Source organism: Chaetodon auriga, chromosome 1 (genome assembly GCF_051107435.1).
Source record: "Chaetodon auriga isolate fChaAug3 chromosome 1, fChaAug3.hap1, whole genome shotgun sequence".
Lineage (NCBI taxonomy): Eukaryota > Metazoa > Chordata > Actinopteri > Chaetodontiformes > Chaetodontidae > Chaetodon > Chaetodon auriga.
This window is the reverse complement of record NC_135074.1, coordinates 14235731-14259955: the sequence shown is the minus strand read 5'-3', so window position 1 is coordinate 14259955 and position 24225 is coordinate 14235731. Positions and strand designations below refer to the sequence as shown.

The 24225-nt window shown below is 44.0% G+C and overlaps 2 protein-coding genes across 2 annotated transcripts in view; one reads left to right on the top strand and one right to left on the bottom strand.

Moving 5' to 3' along the window:
- ush2a (Usher syndrome 2A (autosomal recessive, mild)) overlaps positions 1-9598 on the top strand; it is a 188615-nt gene extending 179017 nt beyond the window's left edge. Inside the window, exons 83-94 of the mRNA XM_076724631.1 lie at positions 2135-2341; positions 2541-2633; positions 2969-3114; positions 3241-3359; positions 3682-3780; positions 3895-4071; positions 4877-4960; positions 5140-5281; positions 5477-5564; positions 6856-6921; positions 7541-7741; positions 7928-9598. Coding sequence (XP_076580746.1) covers positions 2135-2341; positions 2541-2633; positions 2969-3114; positions 3241-3359; positions 3682-3780; positions 3895-4071; positions 4877-4960; positions 5140-5281; positions 5477-5564; positions 6856-6921; positions 7541-7741; positions 7928-8017 — 1512 coding nt within the window. The 3' untranslated portion in view covers positions 8018-9598. The remainder of the gene's footprint in view (positions 1-2134; positions 2342-2540; positions 2634-2968; positions 3115-3240; positions 3360-3681; positions 3781-3894; positions 4072-4876; positions 4961-5139; positions 5282-5476; positions 5565-6855; positions 6922-7540; positions 7742-7927) is intronic.
- A 1633-nt stretch (positions 9599-11231) lies between these two features.
- Positions 11232-24199, bottom strand: kctd3 (potassium channel tetramerization domain containing 3). Its single transcript, XM_076723725.1, has 19 exons — positions 23734-24199; positions 23282-23335; positions 21921-21966; positions 21286-21359; positions 21132-21190; positions 20480-20560; positions 20122-20280; positions 19373-19463; positions 18951-19141; positions 18608-18723; positions 18338-18425; positions 17927-18043; positions 17507-17677; positions 17255-17410; positions 16793-16889; positions 16434-16627; positions 16058-16196; positions 15731-15853; positions 11232-15037 (listed from the first exon to the last, which is right to left on the bottom strand). The coding sequence occupies exons 1-19, from the start codon at positions 23802-23804 to the stop codon at positions 14458-14460; spliced, it is 2607 nt and encodes an 868-aa protein (XP_076579840.1). The 5' UTR covers positions 23805-24199; the 3' UTR covers positions 11232-14457.
- Positions 24200-24225: the final 26 nt, after the last annotated feature.

Below are 24225 nucleotides of genomic sequence, written 5' to 3'. Positions count from 1 at the left end.
ATCATAACAGTAGTGTTTACGTTACTTCATTTATTTCTAAGCCGGGACAGTCCTCATTGATTGACATCATTTAGAAAGTTTTCCTCAGCAGGTTCATGTTAGAAGTTACAAAGTGTCATACAGACAGTATTCTTTTAGGTACTTGAACCAGTAATATAATATGCATAATTTTAATGGCAAACAAACATGTGTATCATTCGTAATCATCTTTTTAGTTGTCAGTGCCTACTGTGTACACACACACACACACACACACACACACTATGGGGGCATCTCTCACAGCTGTTAGCTGCATGCTTCTCTTTGACCTTTTTCTCATCAGGATGACAGCGTGCCCTTTACCTACCGCACCCTCTTCCTTTCATCCCTCACTTCTCCACACAGGCCTTTCCTTCTTCCCACCATCCCCCACACCATTCTCCATTCTTCACCCACGCCATGACAGTATAGACAATGTCCCAAAAGGCTGATAATACATAAACACAGTACGATTCAGAGGACTTGCTGTTGATCCTGGATCAACTTTTGCCTCAACTCTAGCTACACACTGTGTAACGTACATGCCACCATCCCAACCAGGTAGAACACCTGATATGTGTATTGGCAGCACAACCAATGCAGACCCCTGTAGTGTTTTGCTTAAGGATTGTTGTTAGTCTGAATCAAAGTTAGTGAATCAGTTCACACAGATTTTAGGTGGAAACACAAATAAGGTGCAGCAAAAATCTGTCCCACATCTAAAAAAGAGTGGAAAAGAGAATGGACCAGGATGATTATACTGTTCGCAGGAAAAGTGGAGTATCAGCCGGTGGAGTCGGGGTGGGCAACAATAATGGCCAATCACATCAGCTCCTCTCATCCACTTTAAAAGCGGCAGACAGTTTCATGGGCTGATGGACGAGTCCAGGTCGGTCTCTTTGAGAGGAAACTGTAGGTGCAGAATCACAATTCACAAATATTAATACACAACTAAGGGTGTCTGTCCCTTTTTGAGTTTGATGAATTTATGTTGCTTTGACTCTAAGATTTTGTGTTTGTGTGAAATTAGTTTATTAAGTTTATCAAGTAGTTTTCATTGATATGAAAGGGTTTTTTTGTGTTCTCCACCAAATAAAGAAGCCAACAATAAGACGTGGCTTGTGTAACACAAGCACAATTTCAATACATATTAAATATCGACAGAATTATCACAATCCAAGCAGGTTCATTTGGAGTCACCAAATGACAAAGCGGCACAACTCAAAATTTCTCTTCCTTCCTCTGTTTGCTTTCCTGCTTCCTCTCCTCGTGCCTTGTCCACCCGTCCTCCTCTCCTCCTCCTCCTCCTCCTCCTCCTCCTCCCCATTCCCAGTCTCTCCATCTTCCATTCTTCTTTCCCCTCTCGCATCTCAGTCCATCTGTGCTGTCACTTAGATCAATCAGTCTGATTGATCACAGCCTAATTGACTATTATTGAGGTTAATTCAACTCTTAACACGCTTGCATGTACACGCATACACGCACAACACCCGCTATCACAGCTACAAACAGCGCGTCACGCACACACAGACACATACTTTCAACAGTAAAGCTCAGACCCATCCATCTGCCTTCTGCACTACTTCTGACAGGCTACAGATGACTTACACATGCAAATCCCCACCCTGCCTGACCCTGTGCTGTGTACACCCTCTAATTATACCCAACACAAGCACACAAATAAGATTACTCCATGTGTGTGTGTGTGTGTGTGTGTGTGTGTGTGTGTGTGTATGTATGTGTGTATATGTGTGTGTGTGCGTGCGTGAGACAGAATAACTCCTTGATGAAGGTGAAAAGTAATTGTCATGCAGATATGTTAGTGTTGGGTTGCATGTTGAAAAGGTTTTGCTCTCACTGCTGATGGTAGTTTTGATGGATGGTCCAATGAATTGACTTATATCCTTTTTGGTGGTCTGGTGGATTCTGGGTAATTAAGAGAAGCTTTCATCATGAAGAGTTAATAAAATGTGTCTGAAATCCTAATGACGGCAGAAAAATGTTTATGTCTGGCTCTCGCTTTGCGTCACAGTTCTCTCTTCATTTTTCGCTGCCGGTTATACGTGTGAATGAAAGTTTATGATATCATTAACCAATATGTGATTTTGACCGACAGGTGTGGGCCGTGAATTCGGCCGGTCGTTCTGCCAGTGTGTGGACCAATGGGAGAACAGGACCTGCTCCACCTGAGGGTGTAGGTCCACCTGTTTTCCTGCGTGTTTCAGCGACCTCAGCGGTAGTGGACATCCGTCCTCCATCCCGACCCAATGGGATTGTTAGCCTGTACAGAGTTTTGTCTCTGAAGCACAACAACCACACTCTGGTAAAGAACATCGTGCTACTTTAGCAATTCACTTAACCTGTATGAAGGTCCTGTTTGTTTTTGGTACTGCCTTCTTTCTTGTCCTCCATTTTCCATAACTAGAACCTTTACTGTGATCACTCAGTGCCTCCTGTCCCCCTCTCTCTGTTTTTGTGCACCCAAAAACTAAGCTCATCCCCACACTTTCCCCTTCCTGTAGCTGTCAGAGGGTACATCCCACCAGCAGACACTCCATGGTTTACGTCCTTACACGCTGTACTGGGTAGGAGTTGAGGCCTGCACCTGTTATCAGGTAATAGTACTCATAATAGTACATTGTAAAGTAAAATAGCTGTGAAATATTCCTGCTAAAGCAAAGATGATCACCAGTTTGGATAACATCACTAATTTGGAGATATATTGTTTCGCAGAGCATTTTGCATTCACTTGTTATGGTCTGTATTAACTGATTGCTTTGTATTATCATATATTTTTATTGTAACATACTTGAGCAGAGGTACTTGTTGCTCCACTGAACTCGATGTGTTCATATTGTGTAGGTAATTTTCGTATTACCAGGATACTATGCTTGTACACTCTGAAAAAATACTGTTCATCCTTGAAGTCTCTGTTCTGAACGTTTGGCAGTGCTGTAGTCAGGGTCCACTGAACGAGCTCCACACGCTGGCCGCTCCCCCAGCCCTCCAGCCTCCTCCCCGCCCCTTCACCCTGACCTCACGCTCTGTGCAGCTGGAATGGGATGAGCCTCTGGAACCAAATGGAGTCATTGAGAGGTGAGTGGAAAACGTAGAGGAAAACACAGGAAAAGCATTCACTCTTGAGTGAGGCAGACTGCATTAACGGACACGCATACCATCATTTCTCTCCCACTTATTTACTCTCTTTCACTCCATTTCCAGCTGTGAGCTACATCTCAGATCACCCTGCCCGCAGCCCCTCCAGCCTGTACCCCTCCCTTGCGTTGAAGGACCAATAGAAATCTGCTTCTTTGGCAAAAGGCGGAGCTACAATGTGACAGGTCACTTCATGTTTATGACGAGTCAAGATCATTTTAAAATGTACTATAAATAACACTAAGACGTCCTGACACACTTTACTGTAAAATGATGTTTTCAAGAGTCCCAAAACACTGTCCAGCAAAGCAGCACTGAGATATACTTGAGAAGAAGAAAGCACAGAGTAGGAGAGGGGAACAGAGACCAGCGTGATATTAAAAAGCACCGTAAGAGAGAGGCAGCTGAGAGCTTTGTAAAGTGACACCACATTATAAGGACCTGCAGAGGCACTTGCATAGTGTGTTGTCTGTCAGTGTGAATCAACTACTGAACCAATCTGTGCAGGTCTCCAACCGTACTCCACCTATCAGCTGAGAGCTGCCTGCTTCAACAACATGGGCAGCACTGCCTCCAACTGGACCACAGTCACTACACTCAGTGAAGGTAACAAATGCATCCAGTCCCTCAACCCTCCCAGCTAACGAGTCAGAAGAGACATTGGGAAACACAAATGCCTCTCTCTACCCCCTCTCCCCCCCTCCCTCTCTCTCCCTCCAGCCCCTCAGTATGTGTCTCCTTTCTCGGTGGACAGTAACCTGACAGTTATCTGGCTGGACTGGACGGGGTCCTTCTCCCTCAACAGCTACCTGAAGGAGTATAGTGTGACTGAGAGCCAGCTGAGGGTCTATACTGGTTTCTACAGCTATCTCCATATTCCACGCACCTCGCAGAAAAGTGAGAGCACACACACACGCACACACACACACACACACACACACACACACACACACACACACACACACACACACACACACACACACACAGGTACCCACTTACTGTACACATTTGTAACTGGTGGTAACGTATATAAATATTCACCTTTCAGGAGGAAAGTCTACTTTTACACGTAATGCAGCTACAAGTAGAGAAATACACAACTCTTAACAAAATTGAGTGTGCTCTTAGACTAAGTTCAACAGAATCAGTCAACAAATACCATTTTTGTTAGCATCAGTACGGTTACTGTTAAAGGATGAATTATTCCTTAAATTAATTGGCTTTGGCTGACAGGTGTCTGGGCCATATAACAGTAATGTGCAGTAAGCTACCAATATTATGATCCTATATCATATTTAAGTGTCTTTTAAAGGTGAGTGCAGTTTCCATCAAATTTCTTATTTGATTGGCTGTCAGGTTGGTAATGAGGGCGAGCCAGGCCTTTGATTGAGGGGATGTGCTGATGTGACAAAAGTATTTCAAAGAACTGGGAGTCGGCGTGACAGAGTGAGCTGTAGTTGTGATGTGAGACAGTTGGAGTGTCGATGGGAAAATGGGACTGTAGAGACTAATGTTCCTTCAAATTAAAGCCACCAAAGTATGTTTGCTCCTTTCCCTTCCTTTCCTTTGCTCCTAAGTGTGAATGAATCTCGATCTGATGTCATTTTGTGTGTATATGCAGCCTTACAGAGGCAGCCATCACATCAGTCTCTATTCATTTTAACAGAAAACATTTTCTTTGGTTCTGTCTCTCTCTTCTTAGCTCTCTCATTTCAGGTGACTTGTACCACAAATAGTGGGAGTGCCAGTACTCCCACCATCAGATATAGCCCTGCCACTGGCATAGGTAACACACACACACACACACACACACACACACACACACACACACACAGAGCTAGAATTCGTTCTAGTGTACAACGAAACCTTAACCTGAATATTCTTTAGTGACTTAATACAACAAATGCACAAAGAATCCACACATATTTGAACTATTAACTCCTTTATTTGTCTCTGTCTCTGCAGGTCCTCCTGAGCCTGAGGACAGTGGTAAACAGGGCGTCAGCATGTCACCGACACCAGTTTACTCTGAGCTGTGGTTCATCTTGTTGTTGGCCCTGCTCGGTCTGTTTCTGCTGGCCATGCTGCTGGGCCTAGTGCTGCAGAGGTACGCTAGTGTAATATACAGCATGGACAAGAATTTCTTCTCCTCAAGCCTTTCCTCTGCACTCACTGATAGAAAACTGCACTGATACAGACATCTTGGTCATACAGTATCTATACAAAATATAGATACATAGATAATTTATTCTGAATAAAAACAAGAAGAAAAGGCTGAGAGTGATTCTGTCTCCTCTTTCAGAGCTCTGAGGAAGAATCCTTCAGCCAGAGAGCGCCCTCCACTGGTCATGCTTCAGAAGACCAGGAAGTCTGGGGCGGAGACCTACATGGTGAGAGGAGCAGAGAAACGAGCAGCTCAGTGAGGGAGAGTGACAAGATGGTCGAAAGGAGAGAGGACAGAGAGAGACAGAGAGGGACAGTCAGGTTTATATGGAGGTAAAAGTGGAAGAGACATGAGGCAGCAGAGGAGAGAGGGTAAAAAATGAGCCTGGTTCACAACTGTTTGGTCTGATCTCTTGAATCATCAGGAATCTGAGTCAAAACTCTTTTTCTGCAGATTATAAACATTTTAGAAAATCCTGTCTTTGCCAGAGCGGCAGTGTCTTAATCTTTGTCCCACCAGAGGGGGCTGAAAGAACAGCTGGTACTAAAAACTGTTCTTTGAAAAGAAACTCTTTTCTGTGGCTGTTATCAGTGAGTAACTGGTGCAGTGTTAACAGTGAGGATGGTGAAACCTACACTTACACACCTGTCCATCCTTGTTCAGTCTTTCAGAAACAAGGAGTTTGCACAACATGTGTGCTTGCTCTTCTACATGCAGTTGTAGGTCGTGTCTTTAAACAAATAGGTTCATGCAGCTCATGCCTATAAAAAACACTTTAGATTTAGGAACATTTCATCTGATTTATTTTTTAAGATCCCCTCCACACGTGGGTTAGGGTAACATAAAGGCAAACATAAAAAATGTCTTGTGTGTCTGAGATGGTTTATGCAGAAGAAAAGTATATCCACCAATCATTTCCATTTCACAAGCTTACCTGCTGGACAGAGATGTCTCCTACTTCACTGTGTAAAGGCCATTCTTGAGGTCTCCACCTCACACGAGTGTACGCTGAATGCTGGACCACGATTGGCCTCCAGACTCTCTGTGATGTCGCCTCTTGAAATCAGATTTTTAATCAGCACAGAGAAAATTTACACTGTCAGCAATAAATGTGAAAACAGACTTCTGGTGTCGAACTCTGCTCAGTGTAGTTCAGACATTCGAATGTAGGACAAAAAGAAAATCACATTTTGACAGGAGCGCCACTTTCAGTTTGTTCCAAGCCGAGGTGTCATCCCTCTTTATCTCTCAAGTCAGCCATCACCAGTAACACTGCTACTCAAACATGGTTTATTCATTTAGTTTCTAATTTTTGTCGATTTTTTGTTTGTTTTATACTCCTCTTTTTACTAATCTTGCACATTATATTTCTTTAATCATAATTTTCCATTTTTGCACTTTTTTCATTTCTTGTCAATCTTTCTTGCTGTTTTTCTTTTTGTCCTCTCTGCCTCCACCTTCCTATACTACTTTTACTACTCTCTCTCTCTCCCTCTCTCTCTCTCTCTCTCTCTCAGAGGTCCTGCCCTGAGTTGTGCTCTAAACATCACTCCAGCTCTGTGCTCCTCCCCGATCGTCCCACAGTAAGAATATCTTCTGTATTTCTTTGTCAAACCCCTAAATGTTTATCTTATTGTCCCCCTGCAGTTTGACACTGTAGCAGACTGTGTTGAGATCAGCAACGTTATACTTAAAAGCTACACTGTGTACACTGAGGTACGGGATGGTGAATATGTGTTGGTGCGTTTCCACGCATGTCATCTTGTCTGTGTATGCATGCTGTGTGTGTGTGTGTGTGTGTGTGTGTGTGTGTGTGTGTGTGTGTGTGTGTGTGTGTCAGGGGTTTGTCTGCTGTGTTTTGGTTCATTCTTTTAAATTTAAAAGAAACAACAAAAACTCAAACCACATGTTTTAGTCCACTCTCTTACCCAACCGGCCAATCCTTGCTGAGTAGTGCCCCCTGCTGATTATTGATATTATGACAAGACGGCTAATACACATTTACAATTAAGATACAATTTGATTCAAATATAATATTTGTTGTATATTATTTACATCCCAAATCGATATTTTCCTGTTCAGTGATGAGGTTTTTGTTGTGGTCATGCCGTGGAGAGTTCAAACTACAGAATGCATTGGAAAGGAGTGAGCAGTGATATAAAATACATCTGATTTGTAATAAATAAAAATTCCATCTTTCAGGGTCTGACGGACACAAAGATAATCGGCAGCAGCTCACGGTTCAGCCCCATGTCTGTGCTGCGGGTCCCCAGCCAAACAGACCTCAGCCAGGCCTACTCCCAGCATTCCTTGCACCGCAGCGTCAGTCAGCTGATTGACAGGAAGTCACTAATGATGGAGGAAGGAAGCTGGGACAACCCGCTGGGACAAGATTCTGGACTGGTGAGGATGGATATCTGTTGCTAAATCAGTGTGTTGAAACCTTGTTGAACTCTCAGGTCAGGTGGTCGTTGAGGAGAGTCTGAGAAACCATTTGTGTGTTCAGCGGAGTGAAGTGTAAACGTACCTTTGCTCTCTGTCACTGGGCCTTTGAAATCCCTCATTGTGACCTCATGTGTTCTCTTTCAGTATGTGGAGGAAGATGAGTTTGTGGACGCCATCAAGGCTTTAAGTTCTGTGAAAAAGGAGCACACCATGTTCACTGACACTCATCTTTAAGACAAGATCTCCACATCTCATCAGGTATCACAGACGCAATGCAGACGTAGTTTCAAACCAGGACAGTAAAACATTCTCACTCGAACAGGACCGCTCAGTATGGAAAATTACTTCTATCATTCACAGCGCTTGAAATATGACTTAGGAAGTCCTGAAATATAATATTGTGCATCCATTGTGAAATATTGATGGCCAACAGTCATTTTTCAAAATGCACCAGGTCAGTGTTAAAAATGTTTTAATGATGTTCAGTCATAAAAGAATGCCAGACCCAAAGGCCTGAAGTTCAAGGAGTAACAATGGTTTCTTTACTGCATCCATCTTAAACTACATTGAAACAGGTGGTGTGACATCAAAGACTGCAGTTCAGATACGGATCCGGTCAGCTGTGATTGTGTGGGTCGTGTGTAAAAAGCTGCAGTATATTGACTCCATAGCTTGAATGTTCCACATGTGGATTGTAATGATCCCGTTAACTCAAACCCTGCTCACATGAAGAAACAAAACAGTCGTGAAATGACTCAGCAAACTGACTGAATGTCCTGGCTCTGTTATGATCCGCGGCCTCTGCTTGCCAACCTTTAGTAGTTTAGTTTTGCTGCTTACTGTTCAGAATCAAACCAGTCAAGGAATCCAGTCATGTCAAAGGTTACAGGCCTCTGCTTCAACACGTAATTGTGCCTAGAAAGCTTCCTCCTTACCAGCAGCAGTAGTCCTTTAGTTGTACTGAGACTCGGCCTCGGTGTTAGCTTTATGCCAAACAATGTTTTGTAATGTGTTAAATGTGGCTGGGAATCACTGATGTGCCGTCTCACTGCTGACTGTTGTGATGTAACTTAAAAGCCCAAACTGAGATTTGTTTTGTTTTGTTTTGGTTTTTTTTTACCATCAGTTGTGAACATTTACTGAAAGTTAGATTGAGAAGGAACCCAAGCTTTGTTCAGACGAAGTGAAGCTGAACGTGGGTTTGATTTCATGGTTTAGAGATCTCTGTAATGTCCTGTTTCAGTGTGAAAGCAGCAGTGAAACACAGCTCATATTTGGATTCCACAGAATGAGCTTTTAGAAGCTAAACATCTTAGAAACACGATTCATCAGAGCAAGATGTTGACTCTCTGTGTAATGTTGATGGTGTTTTATGTATAAAATTGAAGCCTAATGAACTGTTATATAACCTTTTCTCTTTTTTTTTACATTGGCAGTATTATTTCTGGTTGTTGTACAAAAAGTCTTATTTATAGGTGATTCATTGAACAATGTTTGTGTGTTTTCTGGGAAATTATAAATAATGGCCAAAAATATTCTTTTCTACTCGTGTTCTTACTTTCTTTCTTCACATGAAACATATCTGAAATATGAACACACCCTTTATGAATTTCTGTATTGGTTCCTTTTCCTGTTACTGATAATATACAGTCTATCAAGTATCTATGTTCTATGTCTATTAAACTTTAAGGTGACATTTCCTGACCAGGATAGCTTGATGTTGCATATTCTAATGTAGTGTTTCTAGATTTATGCAACAGTAATTTTCCACTTTCTCCTTTTTACAGTCCAAAAATGAGAGGAGGGTTCCTGTGAGAACAAATTAAAGACAGCTTGTAGCACTTTAATATTGTTTTAGTCCATTGTGAACAGAGATGTCAGTATTTAAGAGCAGCAGCTCAAAATTAAAGACACAAACGTACCAACTCCATGTTCAATGTAATATCAATGCATGAGGATACAAACGTGTTACAATGACAAATGACAAAAACTCCACCGGTGACACGGGAATATTTGTTCCAACATGAGGTTTGTATTGTGCCTCAGTTTAAATATTCATTTAAACTTGTAGAAATACAATTATGAAAGCAAAATAGTTTGCACATACAGTTGAATGATGATGATGATGATGATGATGATGTGTGTGTGTTGCCAGGAGTGAGGAACACAACTGAGATATACTGAATGCTACCTCCTAAATGAAGCTGCTCCATCTGAATTTGTGATCTAACTGAAGATAAAATGCCTATTCGGTCAGCTGTTTTCTGCTGAGTTAGCAAAACATCAGCTGTGCAGAGCTAACACACACATGCACACACACACAGTGCAAACACAGGGGGCCGGTATCTCCATCAAAACTATGCAGCAGTAATCTAGTTTTGCTCCCGTGTCCCTTAAGGGAACATCAAGGCAAGTTTGGAATTAACAAACTGGCAGTAACAACTGTGCCCTCGCTCAAGGACACCAGTCTGACAAGGGCACTTCTAAAACATTCACAGCCACATTCACAGCTATTGTCAGCCACGGAGGGAGGGAGAGGTTGTGAAAACAGAGCTTGTGGAGTGATTGTAAGGGACAGTATGGCCCTGAGCCACACACACACACACACACACACACACACACACACACACACACACACACACACACACAGGGTTTTATTAAACTCATAAATCATGATGACGACAGACGGCGTCTCAGAGAGGAGACTGTCTGAACGGGAAGGTTAGTAAAATGAAAGAGCTGGGGAGACACACACACACACACACACACACACACACACACACACACACACACACACACACACACCTCTGTGATGCTCAAGCAAAACAAAAATGGTGCACTTTGGCAGGTTGTCCACACAAACCAAGCACTAAAAACTCAGCAGTGACTGGCAGCGTTTGTTTCAGGCTGTTTTAAAGGTCAACACTAAAACTGCTTTGATGACCATGAAATCATTGACGTTTTGTTTGAATTCGTCTTGTCAGAGTCATCACAGATTCTTGTGATTTTCACAGATTAAAACATGTCAGATCCCAAATAATTTCTGTAACGTTTTCCGCTGCTTTTAATCTGTCATTGGTGACCTTTGCCTGGAAAACTGGAGTTAATGTTCCTGAACAGTGTCATGTTGCTCTATACAATGTGTTTTTTATAATAATGAAAATTATTATTACTATGTGTTAAAACGTGCATACAAAATGTATTTAAAACAAAACAAAAAAAGTGTTTCCAGTCTGCGAACTGATGCGATACTCTTCAGCTTCGTAATAACACAGATTCTGTAAACAGCTGAACGTTTGCTCCCTCCCTCAGATGAACTGTGTCCAGCTGGAAAACCAACCAAACGACTGCATTTCATCACTGTCCATTGACCTCTTCATCTTCTGAGAGTTCAAGGAGGGAAAAATGTGCAGTTTTGAGAGCTTTTAGTGAACACTGGCTCTGAAAGTTCAATGTCAGCATTGTATTTGATCATGTAGGCAACTGTAAATAATATCACGACATAATGCAGCATTTCAAACATACACAATGTAAAACACGGTATGGATGTACAGGGCAGCTTAAACACACAGATACGTATTCCTTTTAGGCCGCTAGCGTCTGGCTGTAATATAATGTAAACATAGCCAGAGAGGAGCTGAGGGGCGACAGATCAGGACAGACAAACAGTTATGTGCTGAAATACACTTTAAACTTTAGCATTTTTTTATAGAAAATAAAAACTAGCAAGTTACTTTTAATGTTAGTCTTAATAGTGCAAGTGCAAATGCAGTTAGGTCCAATAGCATGGTAGTATCAATATAGGCATTATATGATTATCAACAATACGTAAAGAACAACAGTGTAAGTGTCAACACACCATCACACACATCAATGCATCCTCATTAGGACTTTGTTCTGAATATGTCTGTCTGCTTTCCGTACAGTTAATGAGTGTATCAAAATGTACATCTTTGTACAGGCAGGGACCACACGGTAAATGATGAGCAATGTGCCAAAAACTACTTAAATAGAGGTTATATAGCTGCTGGATTTGGCAAATTATAATAACATTTCAGGACAGTCTTTCTAGTTCTTTTCCCCTTTAGCAATTTCTACAGGAGTCCTCACAAGGGTTGTTAAAAAAAAAAAAAAGGTACCGTAGATCAAGAGCTGGTCTGGACTCCCAAACCAGCAGCATGGAGATCTCACAGGAGGTCTGGGCTCAAGCAGAGTAAAGGTTTAGCTCCAGCTGTCCTTTCTCAATGTATCATAGCCCAGCTGCACTGGTTTTGTTTCCTACAGAGCGTACACTCAACATTCACCGTTGTATGTTTGGGAGAGAACGACTTGGTTCCCCTCCAACTACAAAGAACCAGCCACAGATAAAAATTCCCAGGTGATGGGAAGAAGGACAGACTCTCCAGTTTGAATCTCCGTCAACATTATGTACACTTTTACAACAGGTGCTGATCATGTCATACGCAACGCCGATCAGCTCAGCTCATGAGATCTAATTTGGTCTGTTGTAAATCTATGGTGGGGTAATTCTGGCCAAAGCCAGCAGTGGACAGGTCCGTTACGCGGCTCCACAATGAGCGCAGTCTTCACAAGCCTTTGGTCACAATCCTCTTTAGTGAAAACACACAAACAGGCTGATAACTGTCAAGTTAAATAAGGCACTGCAACAGTCATCTATAACAAAACAAGACACATCGAAGTCTGTTTCAAAGGGAGTAAAGTGATGTAGTGTAGGTCCTTTTGAGTACTGAGAGTAGTTATACTGTGATACTGTAAAAAAATAAAATCTAAATGATAAGAATCAGTGTGATCTTGCACAGGCGTCGCTGCTTCTCTAACTGAACAGCTGTCTCTGTTCAGACGTAAAGGTCCTATCCTGTGTGTGTGTGTGTGGCTAACGTTGATTTGTTGTGATCTGAGTGATCTTTTTAATGGATCAATCTCCAAAAAAACTGTGAGGTTCCAGCTGTGTGCCCGCTTTGTTTTCTTTTGACTCGTCATAGCAGGAAGAGCACAGGTGTCACTGACAGACTGCATTCCATTTCGGTGAGCTCGATGTATTGTCCTGGTTTTGTAGATGCTGACTCACTGTCGCGGCTTACTGGGACACTCGATGGAACTGAGCCATCGCTAAGAAATGTAGTTCCACCTGTGCTTTTTCCTGCTGTAGCCAGTCAAACTGTTTGTTGAGTAGAAAGTACGATTTCATGCTGCTGTTAGTAGAAGTTAATCACGCAGCTGGCCTGTGACACACATCACCATTTGGCAACCCTGAAGCCTTGTTCACCATGATACGTCTGTCTGTTCTGCATCTTAATTCCACTGTTGCATAGTTGTCGTTGAACCATCAAACAACAAACCCAGAAGGTTTTACTGCACGCTGCAGCCGGGAAATGACGCTACCGCTCGCTGACAGTTGGCTTTTAGTGTCATTGCTTCAACAATAAGCATTGTGTCTCTGGCTGCAGCATCAGGATTCAAGTAGCTGCCAAGATTCTGGCTGGAGTGACGTGTTTAAGGTACGCTGCAGAAGAATCCACTCAGCGACAGAGAGCACATTCTGTCAGACATCATGAGCTCTGCATGTTGACAAATCTATAAGGAACTGCTGCTGAAACGATTAGTTAACTGAGAGAACTGACAGAAACTGAGCTTTGTTTCAGCTTCTTACATGTCAGGATTTGCTCCTTCTTCTGCTTTACATCATTGTAAATGTAATATTTTAATGGAAATCTTCTGTTTGTAGTAGAAGTTTCTCGTTTCTCGTTCGAAAGCAAACATTTCGTGTGAGCTTTAGTAATTCTGGTCCAGTTTCCCAGACAACAAGTGGATAAAAACACGTTAAAAATCTGCTGTGTGAACCTTTGTGAATTCCATTTTGCTTCCATTAGCTGCTAAAGGTCCCACAGGATAAAGTACTCCTTGGATAGTGTTTGAGACCCTGTTCGACAACTGCTGATGTGCTTCTTTGCTTTTTTCCTTTTATTTTAATGAACCTGGATGAGTTAATGATCCAATCTACACATCAGTGGCCAAACACTTGTGCTTCAACCATTGCTGTTGACAACACCTGGCCAAACAGGTGTTCCTGTAGTTACTATATGTTTGCTTAGATGTAGAGTGGACGACACCAACACAGAGAGACAAAGCAATTTTAGCTGTTCTCCAGGACTAACCGAGATTTTTGTGCCTGGAAGTGATGACCTCATCACCCTCATCATCTCTTAAAACAACCAGAAGCAAACTGAGATAGTTGGAGCTCCAGTTGTACCCAGCAGTGTGACAGAACTTAAAAGATCAACACCAAAATGCACCCCTGCCCTGGCTGACATGACATGCTGTTAGAGCGTTGGGGCGTTGTGTCTGCTGCTTCAGGTCAGCTTTTGTCGTCAAAAGTATGAAACCGATGTTTGAATTCCACTGAAGGAAATTTAAAAAAAACGTTTAAATAAATGTTCTTTTCAGTGTAGGAAGCAAAGTGAGTAGAGGAGACTCATCCTGAGACAGACTCGTTCAAACATGGTAGCATCTTCTATGGAGTCCCAGAGGAGGAAAAAGTCAGGTGATGGGAAAGGTTGTTGGGGTGGACAGTTGAGTAGAAGAAAGCTGGTTCCTGCAGCTGAAGCCTCCTTTGACTGAGGTCAAAAGAAAAGGCTGGTGGGCGCAGTGCGCTGTCACAGGCTGCTGTCCTGATTGGACAGCTCCTGGGTCAGCTTCCTGTGTCGCGGGGACGTGGAGGACGCCAGTTTGGTTGGGGAGGGGGAGGCATTGGAAGAGGAGTCGCTGCCACCACCTTCAGATCCAGAAGGGAGGGAGGAGAGGTGGGGGACTGGGGGAGCCCTCTTCCTCCCCAGAAAGCCACCTTCTAGTACTCCCCTCTTCTTCACGCCTGACTCCGGCTTGACCCCGTCCCCTCCTGATCCTGCACCGTCTCCATCCTCTGGTTGTGGGTGCACCTTTCGCCTAACGTCACCTCCGGGAACTGGGCTGTCGGGAGGCTGTCTTGGAGACTCTTGACCGCCTTCTGCCTTCACCCCACAAACACCAGCAGCCGTCACAGCGCCGATATTTGTGGTAGAGCTTGAACTGGCTGTTCGGCAAGCCCAGAACTCCATCGCTGAGGCTCTCCTCTCACTGTCCTCAGGCCCAAAATCACAGAGCGAGCGGCGGGCGTCAGGGGCCTGGCTGGGGCCCTGTGTGGATGTCTGACCTGTGCTGTCCAGGACGCGACTCAGGCTGAAGTTCTGGAAGTCTCTACAGAAACACAGATGGACGGAGTCAGTTACATGTCATTTCAAAACCAGCTGCTAACAGTCCATCCTGGTTCTGGAGAGCTGCAGCGCTGCTTGTTTTGCATGCATCTCTGCTCTGTCCACACTACATCCCAGTTATCAGGTGAGGGCAGAGCATGGCACGATGAAAAAGTGCTGGCTCTGTTCAGGATGAGGAGCACCACTGTAATGGTCAAGTCCCCCAAATTACAAAAAACGTCCTCACTTGTTATCCTGGCATCAAACCTAGCAGCCAGAAACAATTCTCTTCGTTATTCTGAATAAGCCACACAAGTTGCTGCAGACTGGTATCAAGTAGCTCTTAAGTTCTAATGTAAACAGTTGAACGTTAAAATCTCAAAACCTGGGCAAAGAAAACCTAAATAATCTTGATGGCTTGATACCACGCGGTGCTGTGACAGCCATAACAAAAGAAACATTTGGCTCACCTGAGGTTTACTTTGTAAAACAGTACTTTGGAGTCTGGCCAAAAAGAACAAAATGATGGAGGGATTCTGGGCCAGACACACAGTGGGCTGTAGGACCTCTAGCCCCCCACCCCCCAAACTATCAAAACAGTGCATGACCTAAGCTCACAGGGGTCAGTGAGGTTGTCTGTAATGTGGGTGAATCGACCCTTTAATGTATCTGCACAGTGACACAAACATTACTTCACCGGTAGCTGTGGAAGGACTCTGTTCGCCGAGCGCGGGCCAGCAGGGGGCTCTCTCTGTAGGGTCGCACAGCTCCATACGTAGCCTGGCTCTCAGGAATGGGCTCTGGGGCCTGTAACTGCAGACTGAAAGACAAGACAGTGAGGGAGAAAGGTAAGAGCTTCAATCATTATGATACTTATCACAATTATGATATTGAGACAGACAGTTTCTTATTTTGTGTATAAATGTTTGTCTGGATGTCTCTTTTGTGACAGAGAGTGAAGTGACGAACACACATCAATGCAGTGTGTGTGTGTGTGTGTGTGTGTGTGAACTTTGTCTCTAACCTCGAGCAGGACTCTCTGAGGCGTGTGTGGTGCAGTACGGAGGGGGCGGGGCTAATATTTGGTGTAGCACAGCGGGAGGTGCTCAGGTCACACTGGTCCAGCAGCTGCAGCAGCTCCTCCTCTGTTGGCCCGCCTACATCTGCAAAACACAAGAGCAGCTTCAGAACACACACACACGCAGTGTTTCATCAAAAGAAACGTTTAATCCTGGAAATCGTCCAGATTAGCAGATTGTTCTTGTTGGTGAGTAAATGCAGCCATAAACATTATTACTGCTGTCCTTCGTCTCCTCTGCCATGAACACACGTTACCTTCCACACTGCTGTCTCTCTCAACCTCCCCTCCTTCTCTCCCCTTTCTGTCTCTATTTCCTCACCCTCTCTCTTCCTCTCCTCTCCTTTGTTCGCAGTGTCCATCGCCGTGGTCAGGTCCCACATTTGGATGCTGCCGTTGCCATGACCAGTGAACAGATAGCGCCGAGGTCGCGATCCCATCCGGCTTGAACCCTCACACTCCCGTACCATGAAACAAGAGATGGTGGTCCCGTCGACCGACTGCACCTCACAGATCCTGAGAAACACACACACACGTGTTACCATGTAGCATGCAAACACCTCAGCCAAGTACCAAAAGCTTACAGATTTAGAGATGAAGCATCCTCCCTCCTTCCGGTTTATAACAATAAAACATAAAGGTCAGAGGAGCAAAGGTGAGAGAGAAAGATGTGTATTCTACCTCTTTCCAGTCGACGAGAGCCTCACAAACAGCTTGTTGGTGATGGGGATCACCTTCTGTATGAAAACCTGCTGATCGTCTCTCTCTCCAAATGGACCTGAGAGCAGAAAGCACAGTCGTCTGGATTCAACACAACGCAGTTCCACAACATTTGGTAGAGCACATAACTAGGAAGCTTGAACATTTTGAGAAAAAGAAAATTGTGCTTGATTAGTCTCTGCAGGTGGACACATGTTTGTGTCTTTAAGGCAACGCACCAGCTATTTAATCAAGTTCCCATTAAAGAAGTTTAGTTCATGTGGTCAGCACTTCACATAGAGTGATAACACTCATTCATATCTGTACGAGGTGCACTGTAACCTGTTTACTGAATATGAATGCAAAGATCCATTTCCTCCTTATAAATGCATCTATCCTTTGCTCTTTTGAATCCGCCTCGTCAGATTCTTCTAACTCTCTCACCGATATCATTCCCTGAGCAGTAGCTCCCATGGCTCTCCGTCTCCTCCAGGGACAGTATTTTGAAGGATGCGAGCGGGGTGGAGCCTGGCTGGGTGGAGATCATCCCTCTGAACCGGGTCACCGTCCATGTCCGGACGTGGTTGTTGTCCGCGCACACTGACGCACACAGAAAAAACAGGTATACACACGCAGGTGTGAAACACAATGAACAAGAGATTATGTGTCTACAGTCTGCACTCACAGCTTCCTCACCTGACACCAGATGCTTCTCAGACAGCATGATCTTTGTCACGGGGCTCCTGTGCACAGTGAACGTCTGAAAGAGCTGTGGGCCCGATCCCACTGTCTCCGGGTGTTGCACGATCACTCTCACCGCACCGCTGCTAGTCCCGTAGGCTATCTCTATCCAATTCCCACTCACACCTGAGAGCAGAGAGAGGACAGAACGATTTAACGTCAGGCCAGTAACTGTGATTTATGTTGCATTCAAAACTGTCTGTTCACATCCCAGGAGGAGAAACTGAGGGTTGCTGCAAAGAAGCAGCACAGAAGATCTATACAATCAGCACAGTTTCAAGGTGGACACCCAAGATTAGTGTCACCAATTCAGGATCAGACCAAATGTGAAATATGGTCCCAGAACATTTTTTTTTTAAAAAAAGGTCTACTGACTGGTCTTAGGTGTGAGGTAGACAGACAGTGCAGTGATGGCGTCGTTTGAAGGGTCATGATAAAGCTCTGTCACCAGAAGATCATTGTCCTTCATTCTCAGAGGAAACTTTTGCATATCTGAAAGGAAGAAGACAAAATGTCAGGGTGTGGACGTTTGACAGATTATTGACTCCTATTGAATCCTTTCAATGAAAATGAATGACTCACAATGGAGCTTTTATGAGCATTTTATAAGCAATAATCATACGAAGTTGTGCTAAAATCATTTGCTGTAGCATATCCTTTTCTTGGAATAGATGCTGTCCATTCAAATATCCAGTAAACTGAGTGGCAGACAGAAGATGGGTAACCCTGTGTGTGCATGTGTTTGTGTGTGTGTGTGTGTGTGTGTGTGTGTGTGTGTGTGTGTACCTATGTAGTAGATGGAGCCATTGTTGCAGCCCAGGAGTAGGAAGGATCCTGCTGTGTCACAACTGGTGATCGGAACCACATCTTGAACCTGACATACACACAAAAAGGTGAATAATCACAAGTTGAAAGCACACATACTGAACGTTCAATGAATGGCTGAATACAAGCACACTGTCTTCAAATATCTAGTGAAATTCGATTGAAAACACACCCCATAACTTTACTGTCCATTCACTTAATCAAACAGTAAGCACAAACACGATCCTCTACCTGCCAGTGCTGTGTGACAGCATTCCACACTCCAACCTTCCCTGTGTGGCTTGTAGCCACCAGCTGGTTTCCAATGAAGAAGAGATCATCCACGGGTACGCCGAGACTGAACACACCTGGGGTCGTGGGGAGAGGTAGGAGTCAGTGTAAACTGGGGGACGGTGGATGGAGAGTGAAGGCTGAGGCAGAGATTGTAGCACGGATGTCACAGTTGTTCTAAGAGCATACAAGAATCCCCACTGACAATTTTTCATCACTACATTTTAATACATCATACTTCTCAAACTCCTGAAGGGTCAGAAGAAGCCTGATAAAAGCACAGACACAAGCGTACAGTGTTTACCTATCTCATTGCCACTGCCACCATCTTGGATGCTCCAGAGGATGATGCTGCTTTCAGAGGCGGCGGCCACCATCTTGTCCTTGTCTCCATGCGGGCCGCCCACCACCTTGGCGTTAAGTGCGATGCGTTCAATGGTCCAGTCAAGGTAGGGTGAAGAAAACACCTGCTGCCATCCAGAAGATTCCTTTATCCTGTGGCAAGGTCAGACACGCAAACATTTAACATGTTAGAAATCAGCTGTTTTATCTCACAAATCAACACTTCACTTATTTGACTGAACATGTAAAGCACCAAAGATGACAGCTTGTAGTATTTAGTGAGAAATATGAGACTCTCCATCTTCATAAATGATTAAAAGTCTCCTCCTGATGAGCTTTAGAGTGGATGACATGTTTTAACCAGCGGTGTTGTGGCAGTGTTACCTGTAGCAGATGACAAAGTGTGCATAAGCCGCTACAATCCAGTTATGGTGTCCAGCTATAATCAGCACCTTTCTGGGGTCAACCACAGGACCTGCGCACACACACACACACACACACACACACACACACACACACACACACACACACAAAATACAAATAAACACACTAATCTTCATTGCCTGATTATCAGACGGAATTTCCATTTTGTTTTTACTTTTCATTATGTCCATTTCTGAATCACTGGATAAAATGGAAATGGATATAAAACCTAAATTTTTCTCCATCCGTCCAGAGCACACACAGTACACACTTTGTTCACTGCAGCTCACTATATCCTCTGATGTCATCCTCAACAGAGAGCAGACCGATGTGAAACTGGGCTGCCTCAGTCAGCGCACTAAAAGGATGTGTCAGGTCACATTAGCTCCAGCATTAATGCACCCTCACAGAAACACACACACTGATACTCTCTTACCGTCACACACATACAGATGTGACACACATACTATGAACATGTAGAAAAACAGACAAACACAGACATAACCAGTGTGCATGCTGGAGCACCTGCAGTGCGCACAGTCCGGTGGTAGCAGGCAGAAGGCGCACAGTGCTCTGATGAACCCTATACTAAGAAAGATTTCTTGCACTTGCAAGGAACAGCTGTAAGCATACATATGATGTCCAGATTATGACCGTTATTTGTATTCTAAATTCAGACACACTTCATAAGGCACCCCCAAGTTACTCACCCAGTTTGTGATGGTCGTCCGTTCCAGGTGGGCCAGACAGGGAAGGGTGAGGAGGGGGACCGACACGGGTGAAGCCCTCTGCTCCACTTGGACCCGGCCGCTCATCAGAGGAGGAGCCGGAGGCTGCTGAGGCAGGGCTCGACTTGCGGGCGGGGATGGCTGCCAAGGAGGGAGACACTAATGTTAATAAATATTTGTGCAGATTCATATTTTTATAGTATTCTGTTACTTAAAAACTGGTCATTTCATGCCTGCAGCTGTTTCTGGAACATCACTTGAACATTCTGTTTACAGTTGTGGTACTTTGTTTGTTCTGTTTTCAGTTCATTATCAGCATCGCTCAGTTTCATGTCTTTACCTGGGGGCGGCAGGTAACCATGGAAGAGAACACTACCGCAAGATGAGCGGTCCAGTTCCTCACACAGCAGCAGGCGGCGTACTGTGCGCACACACACACACACACACACACACACGCAGTGAGCCCATGACGACTAGTGGTTTCTTTGACAATGTTAGTGATAAATTACACATGACTAATTATATCCTGTCTTTGAGTTGGAGGAATCCACTGTCATTTCAGTTGTATCTAATAACTTTGCATTGTGTGAAGTGCTCTACTGTACATGTTAAGATTTTAAGCAGGTGACAAGTTTCCACAAAGGTAACTTTCCCATTCATATACACAGACAATGTAGGGAAGTTACAAACACTGAAACAGGAAGTGAAACAACATTAGAGTTGATGGAACTACCAGTAATAAGGTTCTGACCTTGGTCAAGTTGTATCTGAAGCCACAACAACTCTTGACATGACAGGAAAACACTTCACTCGTACTATAGATGTTCAAACTGAACCCCAAAAACTCCACATACCCTGCTGGTACACTACACCACAGACATGCAGTAACTGCTGACAAATCCAAATCCAAAAAATGTAGTGGCTAGAGGCCAAACTTGATATAAGACAGATGCATTATGAAGTTTCCATAAAAACTCTGTGCAGCAACACACCTAAAGGAGTTATCCCGTAAAACTCTGCTTCATGTCGCAGGATACTGATGTTGACACCCCTACAGAGAAAAAAGTAGCACAGGCATCCTGGTTACAACATCACACTCTGTCTAACAGTCGGAGACATTTTCTGAATGGTGCCGTGATTCCTTACCGCAAGTCCAACTCTTTGGTTCGGAGGAAATTCAAAATTGGGGCAAAAGCTGTAGGGTCTCTGTCAATAAATATCTGGAAGTGGAGGGACAAATATCACGAGGCAAACTCAGGGATTAATCGGCCATTGAAAGGAAAGTCATTGCTTACAATTCAAGTGGTGACACAGAATTAATCAGCAACAAACGAGATGATCAGTAATAATTTAATGAGAAATAATACACCTGCTTTCAGCCCCTCAAATGTGACGATTGGCTGCTTTTCTCTCTAAACTGAGCTGTTTCACTGCTTTTGGGCATTTTATTGTCTTAGCAAGTAATTGACAGATAATTGCCAGATTAATCTGTAATTGAAATAGTATCTGAAACCCTTCACAAAACAAGGCGTCCTCTAACAACAGGCAAAGGGATGAAACTGACGGATGTGGCCACAGAATTTGTCTGATACGATCTGAAATGGTGTAATGTCACGTCTTGTTTGTTGATACAATCTTGGGTCGTGGGGTCCTGCGTTACATTTCAGTGAGTTGCATCAGCAGCAGAACAAACGTCAGGTCCCATCAGCTGGAAGCTTTTAGAGGATTTTCAGATACTCTGTCTTAGTTTTCAAATAAGCAGCAACGACGGTTATACTCACAGCTCCAGTTTCATCCCGAAGGGTGGATATCCTTCCACTCAGCAAACTGGAAAACACACACACACACACACACACACACACACACACACACACACACACACACACACAGTGCTCCAGTTAGCCCTAGCACGTCTCTGTTTCCACTTACCAGCAGTGTCACCACTACCTCGAGTACACCTCTTATTTGCGCAGTAGCAACAACTTGTTGATTCTGAACTACAGATTAGTGCTGCATCAGCATGTACAGCAAGTTTGTACGATGAAGGACTTCATATTGACTGCACACTGCAGACAGCTGCAGACAGCCGCAGACACACTGACCGGCAGGCATGCAGACAGGTGCGCTGGCAGACAGACTGACAGGCATTTAGCACACTTGGTCAGCTGTTGTCAAACTGTGAGCTCAGTCCAGAGTTTGACTTTGTGTCGGCTGTGGTATTTGCCCAGCCCCAATCGGCTGATTCACTCTTACAGTCATTGCCTCTAGGGGAGAACTCACACCTTATTAACTCGCCAGAATCACATGAAAACACCCATATGTGCTGAAACAGATATACTTAGTCCATATATTGCAATGACTGTCAAGACCTCCCCAAAAAAATCTTAAAACAAAGGGTGACCATCACACTGTTAATTTTGAATACTGGATGAATATAAAATGAGACTTTTGCCTCTCTAAAATAACAAATAAAAGCACATTTAAAAGGTAACTCCACTGACTTCATTTTCCAATCATAGCGGGCTGTAATTGTAACCCTTTCACATTTTCCATCGCCACAATGGTAGAAGTATGAAGCAAGACAGACAGGAGATAATGGATCATGCCTACTTAACATTAATTATGTAAGACAAATGCTGTTTTACGGAGTTTCGGCTGCCTCAGAGCACGCTCACTGACTCATTGAACCTGTTTCTGGTACAACTCCTACATGCTGCAGCAACAGTACCAGTGCAGTTTAATTAACCTGCTCTCAGGGGGCTTCTGAACAAGTTAAATTGACTCCATCTGAGTCCCACGTTAGTCTGGTTTAACAGCCTCTGCTCTGAAATATTTACGCTAGAGGACTTGCTGTGGTTATGCAGACAGATTCAGTTCGATTTCTGCCACACACACACACACAGACAAATGTTCCTATAGTGCCCTTTATACTCTAACATTGCACTTATGTTGCTAATACTTCAAAAGACCTCATCTGTTCTGGCTCCCAGATGACCCAGGAAGACCAGCATTCAGACTGGGCTGCATTCATGTGACTTCTCATGGGTTGACCAAGAGATGAAGTGGGAACAGCACGAAGAGCCAGATCTGTTAGTATCATCGGCTTTGACAAAAGTCCACATGCTGATAACAGTTAAACAACCTTGAGAAGAAGGAGTCTGGGATCCACATCAGAGTCTGCCTGGAGGTGCTGAACCTACGGTATAAACACACAATAACACATTGATTACAAACACTGAGAAATGTAGAGTCAGTGCACTTATGAGCATGAAAACGGTGGATGGATAATTGGCTGAGCAAAGAGGCATGACATTCATGGAAGTCCTAGCTTCAGGATAAAACCACTTCATACAGTGTGGTCAGTCTGAATGATTAAAAAAAAAAACTCGTGCGTAAGAGAGTGTGAGAAAGTGATGAGAAAAAGAGGATTGATGAAGTAACCTACACAACCTTGGAGTGGTGTATCTACTTCAGCTACATCCATGGCTGCTTGGCCATGTAGATTATCATCATACACGTAGGTTACGTAGCCAGAGCTCAAATTTCCCAAATGATGACCATCATCTGTCGAGCTGTCTTGTTGACGAAGCTTACCTTGTCCCACCGACGTTTAACTGGATGATATCGCCCATCCCAGGCGTTAAATTGTTACCATTCGTAGCCATGATGACCGGACTAACGAGCTGTCGTACAGAAAAGTCACGGTTCCGTTATAGCCGTTACTGTCACGAAAGCTAGCTTGCTAATGCTCCTCTTCGCAGCTCAGCCGATGTCCCGACTCCCCAGCCTCACGACGTCTCCTCGTCCCACCTTCCATAAAATATCCGCTATGAACGACCTATGCGGACGGCTTCGGTGTCGTTGAGCCTCCGCATAGTGGGCGAAGAGAGTAAGGGGTCTTTTTATCCGACAGACAGGCACACAAGAATCCCTTTATTTTCCAGAGGACTTGTTTGCATCACCGCCTCGCATGTAACTAAATCAACATCTTGCGCAGAATATTAGCAACGCGAAACAGCTGTACAAACCGTCCACAGGCGAGGCGAGAGTGTTCATCGCTGGTCACTTCCGTTTTCGTTTAAACTA

What these genes read in the sequence shown, in the direction of transcription:
- kctd3 (XM_076723725.1), bottom strand. Translation starts at nt 23,804, where the DNA reads ATGGCTACGAATGGTAACAATTTAACGCCTGGGATGGGCGATATCATC. An exon ending in CTGTCACACAGCACTGGCAG is followed by an intron (nt 18,426 to 18,607) that starts GTAGAGGATCGT and finishes TGTGTATGTCAG; the next exon opens with GTTCAAGATGTGGTTCCGAT. An exon ending in TGGCTCCATCTACTACATAG is followed by an intron (nt 18,044 to 18,337) that starts GTACACACACAC and finishes TCTTCCTTTCAG; the next exon opens with ATATGCAAAAGTTTCCTCTG.